This window comes from Cibotium barometz, chromosome 54 (assembly GCF_041138505.1).
Source record: "Cibotium barometz isolate CiBa-2024 chromosome 54, ASM4113850v1, whole genome shotgun sequence".
NCBI classification, from domain to species: Eukaryota; Viridiplantae; Streptophyta; class Polypodiopsida; order Cyatheales; family Cibotiaceae; genus Cibotium; species Cibotium barometz.
Genome location: NC_141099.1, coordinates 18,047,876 through 18,065,595, shown reverse-complemented (window position 1 = coordinate 18,065,595; position 17,720 = coordinate 18,047,876). Strand labels below are relative to the sequence as shown.

The 17,720-nt window shown below is 42.4% G+C and overlaps 1 protein-coding gene across 1 annotated transcript; it reads left to right on the top strand.

The window, feature by feature from the left end:
- Window positions 1–5,929: 5,929 nt before the first annotated feature.
- LOC147607910 (BTB/POZ domain-containing protein At5g48800-like) lies at window positions 5,930–10,704 on the top strand. The gene is made up of 4 exons (XM_086790033.1): window positions 5,930–6,321; window positions 6,510–6,576; window positions 7,245–8,468; window positions 9,646–10,704. Exons 1-4 carry the CDS (start codon window positions 6,239–6,241, stop codon window positions 10,453–10,455), a joined length of 2,184 nt encoding a protein of 727 aa, XP_086646159.1. The 5' UTR covers window positions 5,930–6,238; the 3' UTR covers window positions 10,456–10,704.
- Window positions 10,705–17,720: the final 7,016 nt, after the last annotated feature.

Genomic DNA, 17,720 nt, shown 5'->3' with positions numbered 1-17,720 from the left:
TTCGAAGTACTCAATTCGAAGGTTTTATCCACCTTAATTCTAGGAGTGACACTTTTAGCTTGAGTTGTTGTTTTTAGAGCATCCAGAGTAAAGATTGGTGCACCATGTGGTTGCGAGGTAGCGGGTGCTCTGCTAGCTTCCGTTCCTGTGAAGCATAAAAAAAGTTTCAAAACCTTAGAAAAAAATGTATTTGAATGCTACATATCAAATCAAAACCTATTAAACTTAAGAAACTTAATGCATGCTACAATTATTGATGCTTCACTTAGTTTTCTTGAATAGCGGGGGCCTCACTTGCATTTACTTAATCCATCACAGAAGCTTGACTTAAGCTGGAGCCTAGATCCAAGTTGTGCACTCATATGCTAGGGGTACACTAGCATAGAGAGGCAATGCTCAAACTCAAGTTTGAGCCTTAAGGCGAAGTTCCATGTATGGGAGGCTTGAACTTAAGCTGGAGTCTAGATCCAAGTTGTGCACTCATATGCTAGGGGTACACTAGTATATTGGAGCCTTAAGGCCAAGTTCCATATAGGGGAAACCCGAACTTAAGCTAGAGCCTAGATCCAAGTTGTGCACTCATATGACAGGGGTACACCAGCATATAGAGACAAGGCTCAAGCTCAAGTTCGAGGGTTAAGGCCAAGTTTTATGTAGTAGGAGAGGCTCGAACTTAAGCTGGAGCCTAGATCCAAGTTGTGCACTCATATGCTAGGGATACGCTAGCATAGATAGGCAAGGCTTGAACTCAAGTTGGAGCCTTGAGGCCAAGTTCCATGTAAAGTTAAGCATGGAGAATGAGCCTTAACACATAAGTTCCATATAGGGGAGGTTCGATCTTAAGGTGGGGTCTATATCCAAGTTGTGCACTCATATGCTAGGGGTGAACTAGCATGGAGAGCAAAGGCTCAAACTCAAGTTCGAGCCTTGAGACCGGAGTACACTAGCATGGAGAACAAAGGCTCAATTTGAAGTTCCAGCCTTAAGGCCGATGTACACTAGCATTGAGAGCAAAGGCTCCAACTCAAGTTCGAGCCTTAAGGCCGGTGTACACTAGCATGGAGAACAAAGACTCAATCTGAAGGTCGAGCCTTAACACCGGGGTGTACTAGCATGGAGAGCAAAGGCTCAAACTCAAGTTTGAGCCTTAAGGCCGCCGGGGCACACTAGCATGGAGAACGAAGGCTCAATCTGAAGCTCGAGCCTTAAGACCGGGGTGCACTAGCATGGAGAGCAAAGGCTCAAACTCAAGTTCGAGCCTTAAGGCCGGGGTACACTAGCATGGAGAACGAAGGCTCGATCTGAAGTTCGAGCCTTAAGGCCGGGGTGCACTAGCATGGAGAGCAAAGGCTCAAACTCAAGTTCGAGCCTTAAGACCGAGGTACACTAGCATGGAGACCGAGGTACACTAGCATGGAGAACGAAGGCTCAATCTGAAGTTGGAGCCTTAAGGCCGGGGTGCACTAGCATGGAGAGCAAAGGCTCAAACTCAAGTTCGAGCCTTAAGACCGGGGTGCACTAGGATGGAGAGCAAAGGCTCAAACTCAAGTTCGAGTCTTAAGGCCGGGGTACACTAGCATGGAGAACGAAGGCTCAATCTGAAGTTCGAGTCTTAAGGCCGGGGTACACTAGCATGGAGAACGAAGGCTCAATCTAAAGTTCGAGCCTTAAGGTCGGGGTACACTAGCATGGAGAGCAAAGGCTTAAACTCAAGTTTGAGCCTTAAGACCGGGTACACTAGCATGGAGAGCAAAGGCTCAATCTGAAGTTCGAGCCTTAAGGCCGGGGTGCACTAGCATGGAGAGCAAAGGCTCAAACTCAAGTTCGAGCCTTAAGGCCGGGGTGCACTAGCATGGAGAGCAAAGGCTCTAACTCCAATTCGAGCCTTAAGGCCGAGGTGCACTAGCATGGAGAACGAAGGCTCAATCTGAAGTTCGAGCGTTAAGGCCAGCATGGAGAGCAAAGGCTCAAACTCAAGTTCGAGCCTTAAGATCGGGGTGCACTAGCATGGAGAGCAAAGGAGCAAAGGCTGAAACTCAAGTTCGAGCCTTAAGACCGGGGTGCACTAGCATGGAGAGCAAAGGCTCAAACTCAAGTTCGAGCCTTAAGGCCGGGGTACACTAACATGGAGAACAAATACTCAATCTAGGTCGAGTGTTAACACATAAGTTCCATGTAGGGGAGGCTCGAACTTAAGGTGGAGTCTATATCCAAGTTGTGCACTGAGATATGTGACACATATACCATGTTTATATAGGGAACCCTTGTCATTTAGATTATATAATGTGCACAAAGATCAGTTTTACAGGTTCTCGACATATGTGAAGATACAAAAGAGAGCAACAAGAAGTGCAAACAATCTACGACGAGCAAGGATTGACAAATGGCACACTTAGCGTGCAATCAAGTAAGCATTTATATTGATTACTGTATACAATTAAAGGACTTACTTGTTGCGTAAAGTATTCAATTAGATGAGGGAACACATGAAATGCAGATGGGCACACGAAAGTCTTCGTCGATGTCGCACAGATGTGACGGATGCTTGAAGTCTCCGATGGCGTGTGGGTGTGATGGTTTTGCAGGTTAAACAGAGGTCGGAACCAACATAGATGTGTCGATTGCGGGAGGAAAAGAAACTGTTTGAAACACAGGAGGACGCAGGGCTGAGTGAGTACTTCAGAGACAGGAAACAAAGATGATTATTGCTGCATACGATGGCGTGCGCGATGGCGATTATGATGACGAGCACTGTACACTCACCACATAGAATCGCTTTGGGTGCAGAATTGCATGCGCGATGGTGATTACGATGACGAGCACTGTACGCTCACCACACAGAAGCACTTTGGGTGCAAAATCGTGTTTAGGTTTCGCAGGTCATTTGGTTTGGTTCAAACGCGAGGTCGGACACTTTGCACTCTATTTCTAATTAAGGCGAGACATTCTTTTTTTACATGGATGGGACGTGTCTTCACGGTGTGAGAACACGGCTAGTGCGGTTGGGGGGGAAGGGGGAAACTTGAATTTGAAAGTTGGGGGAGAAGGGGGAAATTTGAATTTCAAATTTGGGAGGGAAGGGGGGAATTTGAATTTCAAACAAGGCGGGCGAGGCGGGGCGGTTCACGAGAGAGACAGGGCGGGCGGGTGGCGGAGCGCCGCAACGAGAGAGACGGGATGGGGCGGGCGGGTGGTGGAGCGCCGCAAAGAGAGAGACGGGGCAGGCGGCAGTGCACGATCGGGAGGGAGTGCCGCAGCAGCCGTGCGACGAGACTCGGGAGGGCGAGGAGGCAGAAAAGAGACGGGCAAGCGGGAGCGCCGCAACAGCCATGCAGCGAGACTCAGGAGCGCGAGTGGCGGTGCGCCGCAACGAGAGAGGCGGGGTGGGCGGCAGCGAGACTCGGGAGCGCGAGTAGCGGTGCGCGGCAACGAGAGAGATGGGGCAAGCGGCGGGGCAGCAGCCGTGCAACGAGACTCAGGAGCGCGAGGAGGCAGAAAGAAGGCTTCGGTTTCGGTTTCTTCTCCCAATCCCAATCCCAGGCCCAGGTCCCAGGTCTTTTGATTATAGTTAGTTTCACTTTTGTTTATATACCCTTCTTCACCCATACCCCACTTGTTCTCTGGGATTATCCTAGCTTCCCTCTCTATTCCTACTTGCTTGTGTAATAGACAAGGCTCAAACTCAAGTTTGATCCTTGAGCTTGAGATTTCTTCTTTTCTTCCCTCTTTCCCCATACACCCAAATATACTTATAAACTATGCGATTAAAAATTCAACTAAAATCTATATAATGCACAATGGCTCAAAATTGATTTTGAGCCTCACGAAGGAGAAGAGTCTCAAATCCAATGTCCATTTGCTCATTTCCATGTCACATTCTCTTCACTAGCATATTGTTTCTCTCTATTGCTTTCTCTTTGCCTTTGCCTGCTGTTGTAACCACTCACCTTTGCCTTTTGTAGCTATGAAACATTGATGGCTAATTAACACCATACCTTGACTCAATATCCCAATGAAACGGTGTGGCCAGATGCAGAGGGTGATGAAGCCTACCTCTTGGGAAACTAGCTTATACATGAGGCAAGGATTATCACTTCAATTAGGACCTCTTAATAGAGCCGCAGGTGAGGCTCAAACGTTTGTTGGAGGAGTGGAACATAGAGTTCAAGATAGTTAGTTTATCAAAAACCAGCACCTTCTCAAAATGCGACATTTGTACGGTAATCAAGGTCAAGTTGGAATCAACAAAAAATCATTAAACCAGTTCCTAAATCTCTCAATGGGGTTGAGAGGCTTCCAGTATCCTTAACAGGAATGGGGTTGAGAGGCTTCTCAAGCCTCTCAATGGGGTTGAGAGGCTTCCAGTATCCTTAACAGGAATGCTCACTCATGGACATGGACAAACAGTTTATGGTCACTTTGCCTTGGGGTTATGGCCAAGTGATCCCAACTTCGCAATTTCATCTCTCTCAAAATGTTTAAGAAACTTAGAAAGAGGAGAGCAACACATGTATGGTGACTTGAGCTCACAAAACTCAGTTGCAGAACCACGAACAGAATATTTTTATTGTGTTTTGTCTACTATGGCCCTATATTAGCATATGGAGGTGCTGAAGGAGAGAAACGCACATTGCAAGCAGAGATTTGAGGATGCAGATGCAGAGACACATGTAGAAACAAATGTGGATACAGAGGGAAATTGTTCTTCACATATGCAATCAGTCTTTCATACTAACACACATGTGTAGGATAGGGGCAATGGCAATGCCTCAAGTTTAATGCCATCAAATTCAAGGACATTTTTTAAGAGATTGCCAAGGACGTTGTTGTTGCAACTTGACAATTGTGGTTCTGAATATAAGAATCGTTATGTATTTGCCTATCTATCCCTATTGGTTTTTGCAGGAGGAGTGTTTGACATGGTGCAGCTTGGTTTTCTTATGGTTGGTCATACTCATGAAGATATTGATGCATTGTTTAGTCGCTTCTCAGAGAAGTTGAGGAAACAGACCATTTTCACATTTCCAGATTTGATGAAGATCTTTAATGAGTGTGTTGGCATCCTTTCTCCTACAAAAGGTGGCAAACTTCAAAGGCTTTGTCAAGGGATGCTTACATGATGGAGCCGATAGCTTGATTGGACATTCAAAGCCATTGCAATTCAGGTTTTATATGAGTGATGGAATACCTTTGATGCAATACAAAGTACACCCCAAAAATGTTGATTGGTTACCAGAAAGCGGTATAGAGAGGGGAGCGCAACAATAAGTTCCAGTGGGCAAGGGGGTGGCCAGGAGGTGGGTGAGGGAACTGCGTGCAAGGTAGGTAAGTAGGCGAGGTTAGGGAGTGGGGTGGCCGAGGAGAAGACTGTGAGCAGAGCATATGGAGGCGGTTGCGATGGGAGCATGTGAAAAAAGAGTTGTGTTGAGGCATGGGTGTGTGATAGCTAGCAGAGAACTTCTTGCATTCACCTAAGGTGTGGGCATTAATTAATTAATGCTCACGACGAAAAAGGTGAATACGCACCCATGACGAAAAGAAAAGAAAATGTATATTGAAAAGAAAATGTGAAAATGTCTAAAATTAGCAAGCTAGGAGGATGTGAGAAGGATAAATTAACAAGATAGGGGGATGTGAGAGGGTTAAATTTTCAAAATACATGCCAAATATAAGATAGGATAAAAATTTCAAATCATAATGACCTGTTTTAGATGATAAATCATAATACTAAGCATTATCCTTTTGAGAGTCCATAATCATAATGACCTATTTTAGAGGATAATGCTAATCATTATCCATTTTAGAGATCATAATAAATGTTAGTTAAAAAAGCAAGGCGGTCCACATGGCATCAAATTTAGATGGTGTACATGGACACTTGGAGTGTGGGCAGACATAAAAGCTGCCAAAGGTGGCGGTCCCGCCAAGTTTAGCATGGGCCACATACAGCCTCCAGATTTAGGGAGCCCATGGCAAGTTGGCCGACCCTAAGCTTTAATTTAGCGGCTAACTGGGAAATGCCACTTGCACGGAAGTGCATGCACGTACAGAATCGCTGCTGAACTCCCAGCTAAGTTTAGCTAACTGCAGCTTAGCGCATAAGCAAGCACTGTGCAGGCCTTTGCAGTCTATAAATCTACGCCTTAAGCAGTCTAAAATCCTGACCATCTCCTCGCACTTTCTGCTATTCGCATCCTTAATCCCTTTAAACCACTCTTAATCCCTCCCTTACTCAGCCATGACTGTCAACCAAGCCGTTGATAATTCGTTAATTAAGCCTTGCTTCTCAATCAGCCCTCCAAGGCATGCCCGCATCGACTGGTAAATTCTAGCTTTTCTGATCATAAATCTTTCGTTTATTTGCTTCATTTTCTCAGTAATTAATTAATGAACTAGCTGACCTCTGTGTAGCCTAGATTAATCGCTTTGCTGCATAGTTTACCATTAATGACTGTCATTTTAGATAATTAATTAACCTTCCTTGCATTAATGTCCTTTTTCTTAAACAGGAAGCTTCCAGACGGTCCCAGCGATATCGTTATCAAAGTGGGTTGTATAAGCTTTGCTCTACACAAGGTATACTTATTGCATTTTTTTACAACTCAAAATACTTAGGCATTATACAATAACTTAATTATTCACACCATGGTTTTTGATGTACTATGGCTTTTGGTTCACTGACATACCCAAAAAAAAAATTTAGGAGGCACTCTAATGATATAATAGACGCCATTAAATAGGCACTAATCATGATTATAAATGTAGGCATTATAAACACTCATTATGATGGCTATTGATCTAATAAACGCTAATCATAATAATGATGGATATTTAGCCATGATTAGGGGCGCACTGTATTTTTTCCAGCAGTACACTATAGTGGTATAATTGACAGTCTTAATAATAATTACTTCATTACTTATATATTATACACTCATCATGACAATTATTGACCAAATAGACACTAATCATGATCATGATGGATGTTTAATAAGCACTAATCATGCTTAGTGGGCATTGTATTTTTCTAGCACACTATATCTGTCATAATACACACTTGCCATGTTGATTCTAATCTTACTTAAGACACTAATAAATATTATTATTTACTTAAAAGACACTAAACATGATGATGGTTGATTTAATGGACATTGATCATGATTAATATTGATTTTATATAAATTAATCATGATGGATAACGTGATTACATAGACATGTTGATGATGATTTATGGGTTGTGGCAGCTCCCTCTCGTTTCAAAATGTGGGCTTCTGAGGATGCTAGTGGCGGGAGAGACACAAGAAGAGCCCTCAAAGGTCGAGCTAGAAGGGGTGCCTGGTGGGGCAGAGGGCTTTGAGCTGGCCGCTAAGTTCTGCTATGGCATGGCCCCCGAGATCTCGAAGCACAACGTCGCCCTTCTGCGATGTGTGGCCGAGTTTCTGGACATGTCAGAGGACCATGAGGAAGGCAACCTAGTCTCTCAAACAGAAGACTATCTGCACAGATTGATGTCAAGGCACACCTTCAAAGACACTGTCACCATCTTGTACACATGTGAGAGCCTTTTGCCCATGGCAGAGGATGTTGGTATAGTCAGCCGATGCATCGAGTGGGCTGTTTCCATGGCCATGAATGATGATAAGAAAGAGGAGAGTCAACACACCCTCATTACATTTCATGAGTTTCAACATAACATGAACAACAACATAGAGTGGTGGGTTGAGGATCTGTCGGTGCTCGGGATCTTTTTCTATCAGAGAGCACTCGCAACCATGAAGCGGAGAGGGTTAAGAGCAGATGCCATAGGGCATGCTCTCATATACTATGCACATAAATCTCTCAAAAATTTAACAAAGAAGAGTTTGGGTCCCTTGGATTATAATAACCTCAAGAGCAAAGTGAAGGCCCATGATGCATCCATAGCCATGGAGCATGAGCAGAGGATACTAGTGGAGACAATAGTGAGCCTTTTGCCAAGGGAGAAGAAAATAGCCTCAACAAATTTTCTCATAGGAATGCTCAGGATAGCATGCATTTTGGAGACAACACTCGCCTGCCGGCTTGATTTGGAGAGAAGGATTGCCCTCCAGTTGCATAGAGCCACACTGGATGACCTCCTCATACCCTCGTATGGCAACTATACAGGGGAGACCTTGTTTGATGTGGAAACTGTCCATCACCTTGTGGCTAGCTTTATGGAGCAGCAAGGGGATCATGATGACTTAGATGATGATGATGATGATGATGTGTCTGAAGTGTACGATGACACCCATGATGGCTTCAACTCTTCTTCGGCCTCTCAGAGCCCCATGATCAAGGTTGGCAAGCTGGTTGATGGGTACCTTGCAGAGATTGCAGCCGACTCCAATTTGATCCTGTCTAAGTTCATTGGACTTGCAGAATTGCTTCCGGAATATGCCCGGCCCGAAAGTGATGGGTTGTACAGGGCCATTGACATCTACTTGAAGGTAATGCCACCGTAAAGCCTCTCTCTCTTTCTCTCCTTCCCCATCCCCCCAAATATACATACATACATACATAGGACCTAGACATACATGCACAGCTCATACGTACATAAATATATACTTGCACACACACACATACTTACATGTTTGCATGCTTACACATCCAACACACATCATGCATGCTCACACATGTATACACGGACATATGTATAGTTCATTTTTTGGGTGTCTAGGTCTGCATATCAAGTTGTTACGTAAAGCTCATTATACAAGTATATGAATACTGCATTATTGTAAAGCCTTCCTCTTTCTCTCTCCAATATACACATACACATAGAACAATACATGCATGCACGTACAAAAACATATAGACATATGTATAGCTCAAACACGCATGCTTACATACATGCTTACCCTTTCTCGGATCTCCCCAGTACGCATTTAAAATGCAGAGAACATACACATGCACTTACCCTTTCTCGGATCTCCCCAGTACACATTTAAAATGCAGAGAACATACACATGCATGAACATGCACACATAGACATGTATAGCTCATACATACATACATACTTACATAGTTGCATAAATGCATACACGTGCATAGACATATTTAGTGATGAGAGTGTATGCTTCTGCATATCAAGTTGTTCTTTGTTCACTGAGTAAGAATTTCCTTGATTTGGTTTAAGGAAATGCACTAATTTGCTACTTGGGTCTTTATGTTGGGTTTCTCTTTGCTGAGTTATACTTATGTTACCGTCATTCAGCTCTTCTCTGCAACAAAACATGACACATGGAGCATTTTGTAACCCACCTATAAAAACAGGTGTTGTTAGGTGTGCTCTATCTGTAGGCAGGAAGCAGAACTGTTTTGCTTCATGGTACAGCCGTGGTGGATCCTAGTTTATACACACACGATGGGTCCTAGTCTGCATATACATCATGGGTCATAGTCTGCATACCTGTGATGGATCCTGGTTTACATACAAATGACGGGTCTTTGGACGTATGATGGGTCCTAGATTGCTTTTGTTGTATTTGATACATGGGTCATTTTTCTGCAGAAAATTTGTACCATGTTTTTGTCACAAGGATTTAAATGTAAGATAAGAGTTCTCCTTTTACCATACATGATGTTATAGAAGCCTCAATACTGTGTTGGTGGCTTCTTGTGCAGACTCATACTGGTATGACTGATGTCGAACGCAAGAAGTTATGCAGGCTGATAGACTTCCAGAAGCTTTCACCAGAGGCCTGCACCCATGCAGCCCAGAATGAGAGGCTCCCAGTACAGGCAGTTGTGCAGGTGCTCTACTTCGAACAGATGCGGATCCGCAATGTGATGGCAGGATCCCATTATCCTCATGTGGATGACCATCAGTCTCCCCATGGCCATCATCATCTCCATGATGAAGATCATCATGCACATCATGAACATCATCTGCATGGTCAACCGTATGGCCATCATCATCATGGCCATCAAGAAGCATGCCAAGAACCAACAGCTTTCATACACAAAATAAGCAATGGTAACCTCTGTGCAGCCCTATCTCCGCAGGACCAATATGCATCGGTGCGCATCGAGAACCGAGAACTGAAGCAGGAAGTGACAAGGATGAGGATGAGGTTGAGCAACCTTGAGAAAGGTCATCTTCACATGAAGCATGACAGGCATGATGGCGTGGAGAAGGCTCACCATGATCATCATCAACACCATCAACAGCTTCGCCAGCGTCATGAACAGCAACAACCTCAACATCATCAACAGCAGCAGCAGCAGCAGCAGCAACAGCATGGGGGTTTCTTCCATGCTTTCTCTAAATCATTGAGCAAGCTTAACCCTTTTCAACATCACAAGCTGAACTCATTTCAGCATCAGGAGCCACCGCCACCTACAACGACAACCAAACGCAGAGCTAAGTCCATCTTTATTGAGCAATCCAAGAAAGAATCCAAGGCAACTAGACGCCATTCTGCATCTAATTAGAGACAATCCAAGTCGTTGGTCTCATCAAACCATGTGTTTAGGGCGCTAATCCAAGTTTATGTAGCGAGATAATTTTTGAAGCTTTCATCAAGGTCCTTGGCCTTTGTTATCATGTCATGGTTCTTTGGGTGTTTTTTGAAGGGGGTTCTTGTACAACCCTTTGCTTTTGGTCTTGTAAATACTCTCTCCCCTTTCCATCAAAGCTACTACACAAGCAAAGCTATTGTTGTGAAGAGGACTTTGAATCAATCCCACTTTGTGACCTCTCTCTCTCTCTCTCATTCTCTCTCTCTCTCTCTCTCTCTCTCTCTCTCTCACACACACACACACACACACACTCTCTTCGGTGCATCATATGGATCACATGTAAAAGACTCCTCTCTCTTCTATCTCTCTACTTAATCCTCGGGCATTAGACTATCACAAGCTAAACTCACATAACTTAAGAATTCTGCATGCATGCACACGTGCTTAAGAAGGTTCTTTGCATTGCAAGTGCAAGCAATTCGTGTTCATAACAGAGATTCAACATTTACTAAGATTGAAGGCTATTGCTTCCTTTCCATTTGGCACCATGAAAACTTACCACTTACACACCTAATAGATACTTGACGGTTTTAGAGGTCTATGTGCAATCATGTAAGGTGATACTGTAAAGTAAAGAATGGATATATTTCTAGGATTGTTTTTTCACCCCACCATGATCAATTTTAGTTCTCTCTCTCTCTCCACAAACACACGTGTGTGTGTGTGTGTGTGTGTGTGTGTGTAATCATATGTATATATATATATATATATATATATATAATATATATATATAATATGTGTTATGTGTGCATATGAATACACATACACGTGTGTGTGTGTGTGACACACACACATGCACGTGCGCACACACCCACCACATGTGTATGTATGTATATATGTAGTATGTGTTGTGTGTGCAATGATATATATGTTTATGTATGCATGTATAAATAATGTACGTATGTATGTAAGAAAATATGAGTTGTGCATTAACACCAATAGCAAAATCTTCCACAAGACAAAGAACTTAATGTAAGAGAGATTGAGAACAATAATGAATTATTGTTGCAAACCAAATTACAGGCTAATATTCGACTACACTCTAGCAAGAAGCTTTGATGGAGATCTAGGTTGTAGACTTTAAGAAAGAAGATGTCATGCACTAGTAAGGGATCATGACATAGTTAAGATAGATCTCAAACTTGATAACCTCAGTATGACAAAGGAGGCTATAAACGTGTCTAAATATAGTGCCGAGGGTTAGTTGTATCATAGGTTGCCCTAGGTCATCCATGGACCCTACAAGTGATCTAGATAGACCAAACCAACCACATCACCCTATTAGGATAATATTAGACTATACAAGATATCATAGGACTTGGTGCAACTTCCAAGCCCATTAGAGGTCGTTTGGGGCTATTCGAACCTCGTAGCTCAAGGTTAAGGTATCCAAAGAACATCTCCTTCTACCTTAGAGTGTGGTCTATCAACCCGCATTTACATGCATCTTACTTAGCATGGTACCAAGTCTACATAAGTTCTCTCACAATCATATTTAAAGCACCTATAGCCAACCACAATGTTGTTTAAATTGGGCATTATCGGTGCACCAGCATGCTTATCACAGAACAGCTACTCCTCATAAAGCTGGCCTTATGAAATAGAGTAACTTCTCACCTTCATAGTCACAGTGACAAGATTCAAGCATTGATTCCCCCCTCAATGTCCACCCATAAGTCAACTACCTCTTTGGCCCAATGCTGAGTCGATGAAGATGCTACTCCACTGGCAAGAGCCTTTGAAAATATATCCACACAACTCTTCATTGTTATAGACCAACTCGACCTCTCCATCCATGATCAGCTCATGCATAAAATGATATTATATCTCAATGTGCTTAGTGTGCAAGCATGGATGAACATAGGCAGCACTCCGTTATTTACAATTGTCATGTAACTTTGATTGTTATTGTGAACAACAACTTTATTGGCTAGTACTATGTAGCTCCCAAAGTTCTCCTCAACTAAATAGCTTTACATGAGGCAAAGCAAGTTGCCTTATACTCAGTAATGTGTTCTACAACTCCATTTTGCTGAGGACTTTAATTATGAGCTATTGTCAAATGTCTTTTGATCCCATGCTCCTTGCATTAGGCATTGAATTCACTTGATGTAAACTCTCCACCCCTATCCTCTGATCCCATGCTCCTTCACTTGATGTAAACTCTCTACCCCCGTCCATCCAAAACTTTTTTAGCTTCTTTCTTGTCTTCATTCTTGGCCATCTTATTTTCTAAAATTATATATCTTTTCCGAAAGAAATACACCTAAATCTTCCTACTATGTCATCTATTAGTAAGATACACTAGAAAGAGCCACCCATTATAACCACCCATAGTGTCGTAATGGTAGATATCTTACCACAAAGATCAACATGTACAAGTTTTAGAGGAGAGGTTGCCTTGTTGCTAGTTTCTTACGAAAAGGTTTGTTGATCATACAAGCTTCACATGCATCTGACATCCGTTAAAATGTTGATAGGTGTTCCATAATTCTAGACTTTTACATTTCTTTCAAGAGACTACATAACTTAGGTGTCCAAATCTTTCAAGGTATAGCCTATTAATGCCCACATTAGCTTGCATGAGCACTAACAATACATACATATTATTATTCCTAGTTCCTCTCCTAATGAATGACATTACCAATGACATTACCAATGACATTACCAATGACTACGCTATGGATGCACTAGTCCAATCAAAGTGCAGCCTCCTGTCGTCTCATGGTTAATAATTGACGCAACTAAGAGAAGATTTCTCTTGTTATATAGAGGAAATCTAAGAGTTTTTTAGTATCACTATTGCTTGTTTATTAGGCATCTAAGATGGACTCTCCTATTGGTTATAGGGATAACTCACCAACCATTAGGTGTACTAAGGAATTGTCTCATTTGAACAAATCTTTTCAATTGCTACAAATATTTCCAATTCCACTTTATCATTATTACTTAGTGTTGCCATTCAATCAAACAATGAAATAGAGAACAATCGTTCATGGGATTGTTACTTTGCTTCTGGCCCAAGATCTCGTTGACCTTCAAGATCCATCAGTGGTTGTTGCTGGCTTGAATCTCCCAAGCCTTGTTCTTGTTGTTGTCACCAAAATTCTGGCCTGGGATCTCGTTGACCTCCAAGTTCCACCAGCCAAGTTCCACCAGTGGTTATTACTAGCTCCAATCTCCTAAGCCACCTTCTTGTAGTAGGGAAGTTTGTTGCACTTTCCTACAAGGACTTACCTCTCTCACATAAAGCATAGAGGCACATGTGAAAGAAGCTAGAATCGTCTCCTCTCAACCCTCTCTCTCTCTCTCTCTCTCTCTCTCTCTCTCTCTCTCTCTCTCTCTCTCTCTCTCTCATCCATAGACTAGAGTAAAGAGAAAGAAGATAACTAGATCTCACTTAGCACCACAAAGGGGGATTATGTCATTGTATTATGAGAAATTGACTTATATACAACTAGACCTATTCACACTTGGAGGCCCAACTTAAACCCTAAACTACTAAGCTTGGTCGTTTGCCAGCTTTTCTCATAATATATATAATGTTTATAGTGGCTTATTACTCTGGTCTCTGTAGTAGGGAGTGCCTTTGTTAATCCCAAAATGGGGTTAGCATCCCCCTACCTAGTACAACTTCCATTTCTATCCTTTGGAACTTCTTCATTGCCTAAATACCCTATTGATTCTGTAGTGATTTCTTCTTGATTGCATCTTGTGCAGTGTTCTCCTAAAGTACGAATATGAAGTGTTTATCATGTCTTCAAATGTAATGTGTATATAAACTTGTAAGCACCTAAGACGATAATAACAATACAATATTCGCTGCTCTTCTGGACCCCTATTCATGTCAAAGAGCACAAGATCTCCTTATCAAAATTTAATATTACCTCCATCTTCTAGTCGAGCAATACCACAATCACCTTCATAAAATGGCATGATGCACCAATTGTTAGATCTGGTATTCTGTGCCAGGCTTTAAAGTAAACCTTGTCTTTGACTCTCTATGTAACAAAAAAAAGTGGATCAAACAACAAAAAGTTGTCACATGCATGACAGTCTTTTCTTTGTTCACCTGTAAAGTAAACCTTCTTTTAATAGGCATAAAGAGAGGATCCACCCGTCTCGCTGTGTTGGTAAAGCCCAGATGTATTCATGTATTGTAAGAAACTCTTTCCTCCACTTGGGCTAAATACCAAATTCTTCGATCTTTAGGCTAGCCTCATGTGTTTCTACCTTCAAGTAATGTATGCACGGGATGCTCCTTTCTTCTATCTCCTATAACTATATGCAATCATGTACGTGACCATTTAGATTTTCAAGCTTTGTACTCACTACCACATTTTTCCATGGTGTGCCCTCTTCTACCATTGGCATTAGCCCCTGCCATTCTGACATTGGTGTTGTAATTAGATATGGCATATATGGAAGGTTAGGAGGAGCTATATTGTATGCCTTTGTGTATGCCTTTGAGAGCAACATAGTTACTAAATTAATGGTGTCGCCTGTATCAACACCTTAAAAAAGAGTTTGGGCCATCGCAACATTAGATTCCCTATTTTGATTAAATCTTCATTCTCTATTATAGTTAGTTGCTTTATAATATCTAGAAGCATAGTCTTCTAGTAAAGAAATAGGTGGTGGTGTTACCCTAGTGAAGCCACTCTTGCAATAGGTCTCAGTACCGGTGACTCCTCATCAAGGTCGAGAGTGTTAGCAGGGGAAATCAAAATGTAGAGAAGAAGATGATATTTGGAAGATGCTACGTTAGTGGGGGGTTCATTGTTGGTAGTTGTGTTAGGGATAGATTCATGAAGGGAAAAGTTTGGAAGAGAGAGGCCTATAAAGTGGATAAGTAGAATGATATACATGCTCTCCCTCCCTATCATCCTCATATGTGGGAATTCGTGGTAGCTTAGTGCTATTAATGAGAATATCCAAAAAAAATTGATCTTCTTTGGTTATTATAATGGGGTACTCAATATGTTCCATTGCAAAATCACAAACAACAAATGCTAAAATTTATTATAGATGCTTATTTATTTTGTGATAAAGCTTAAGTATGTCATATGGGTAATAAAAGGGTGCTTCCATGTAGATATAAATATTTACAAGTATCATATGTGTTACATGCTCGTAACGCCGCTACAGGCGTTACCACAAGAGGGGACGGCCTCTGGCTCACCACCCAGCCATAGAGGAAGAATGAGGATTGCCCCTCATCCCCCAGGCTATATAGTGTGTGGCCTGCCATCCACACTAGCCTAGTCGCCCATGACTCCGCATGGGCGTCCTCTCCCACTGAACCCCAGAGATGGCCACGTCCTCGGCGCTCCGACCGAGGCGTTGACGCTAAAGCCCCGTCTGGCCATCCGGTCTGCCGTCAATCTCACAGGCATTAGAGCCTACATGACATTACCCCCCCTTAAGAAGAGTTTTCGTCCTCGAAAACAAACTAGGGAAACCTTTTGGAAATTGCACTACGGCGTTCCCAAGTAGCTACCTCCTCATCCCTATCTGTCCATTTAACAAGTACCTCCTGGTACACTTTATGTTGGGTTTGTCTATCACGATACTTGTAGAATCTTTTCGAGTTCATGTGGTATCTTTAGTGGCTCTATCAAGTCCACCAAAATCTCTGGAGAAACTGCGTTCTCTAACCCGTGAACTGATTTCTTCAGTTTATTGACATGGAAGACAAGATGGACTTGAGAACTCTCCGGTAACTCAAGTTTATATGCTACGTCCCCAATCTTCTTAAGGATTTTAAAAGGACCACAATATCTCGGAGAAAGTTTATCACACTTTCCCGTTTTCAAGGTTTCTGACTGCGCAGGAACCTTGAGGAATACAAAGTCACCTTCTGCAAAGGTCACCTTTCTTCGTTCTTTATCCGCATAAGTTTTAGCGCGATCCTGAGCGTTACGAATGCTCTCTCGTGCGGCTCTGAGCATATCATTCATATCTTCAAGGAAATCCTTAACAGATTGAATCTTCTCCTTTTCTAGGCCTATAGCCATCGGAGATCTCGACTGGAATCCATACATTAACATGAATGGTGTAAATCCAGTCGCTGAGTGTTTGGAGCTGTTATAGGCAAACTCCAATAAGGGCAAGTACTCTTCCCAATTAGATTGCTTCTTACTAACATAAGAACGCAACATATCCTCTAGAATTTGGTTAACTCTTTCAGTTTGACCATCAGACTCCGGATGATCTGCCGTACTCATACTCAGAGTAGTATCCAACTTTTTGAAGATTTCCCTCCAAAAATGACTGTTGAACTTTCTATCTCTATCCGACACTATATCTGCGGGCAGGCCATATAGCTTGTAGAGATGTTCAATAAAGAGTTTTGCCAACTCTGGCATTTTTATAGTTTTCTCATGGTAATAAACTTTGCCATTTTAGTTAACATGTCCACTACCACCCACACCGAGTCATTCCCTCAACTCGTCTTGGGTAAACCGGTAGTGAAATCCATGGAAATGCTTTCCCATTTCCCTTGAGGAATCTCCAGCGGATGGAGTAGTCCTCCAACCTTAAGACGTTCATGTTTATTGACCTGGCACTTACTGCATTTCAGCACATAAGTCTGGACGTTCTTAAATAAACTAGGCCAATAAAACTATCTTTTTACTAGTGCATAGGTCTTCTGAATCCCAAGATGACCCGCACTTGGACTATCATGACTTTCTTTCAGAATTTGGGCCCGAAAGTCACCAATAGTTGGTACACATATTCTACCCTTGTAGAGTGAGTACTCGTCGTCAATGGAGTAATTAGCATATTTCTCCCACGTGTCCAATCGAGCTCGACTACCGCTACTACGGGCAATCCGACGTACTGGGGAAGTCATTGGTAAGCAAATGTCTAGTAGTACTCACGCAAGCCGTGATTTGGTATTTCAACCAAAACCCCAAGGCAAATTTCATGCCTTGATTTTGCATCATGTCATTAGCACAGAAGCTAATGTACTGCAGAGCACTCTAGTAGCACAAGTTCTTAGACTATGCTACTAGATATTTGTAGACTACGCTACCATGTTACATCACCAACTTGTTAAAACTTCTCCTTGGAAAGCTCTACGGCCATAGGAGAAATAAACTAGAGCTAATCTAATCATGCATCACAAGGATTAGTTCCAAAGCTGAGAGATTACTTTCTCTCTTAGAGTAACA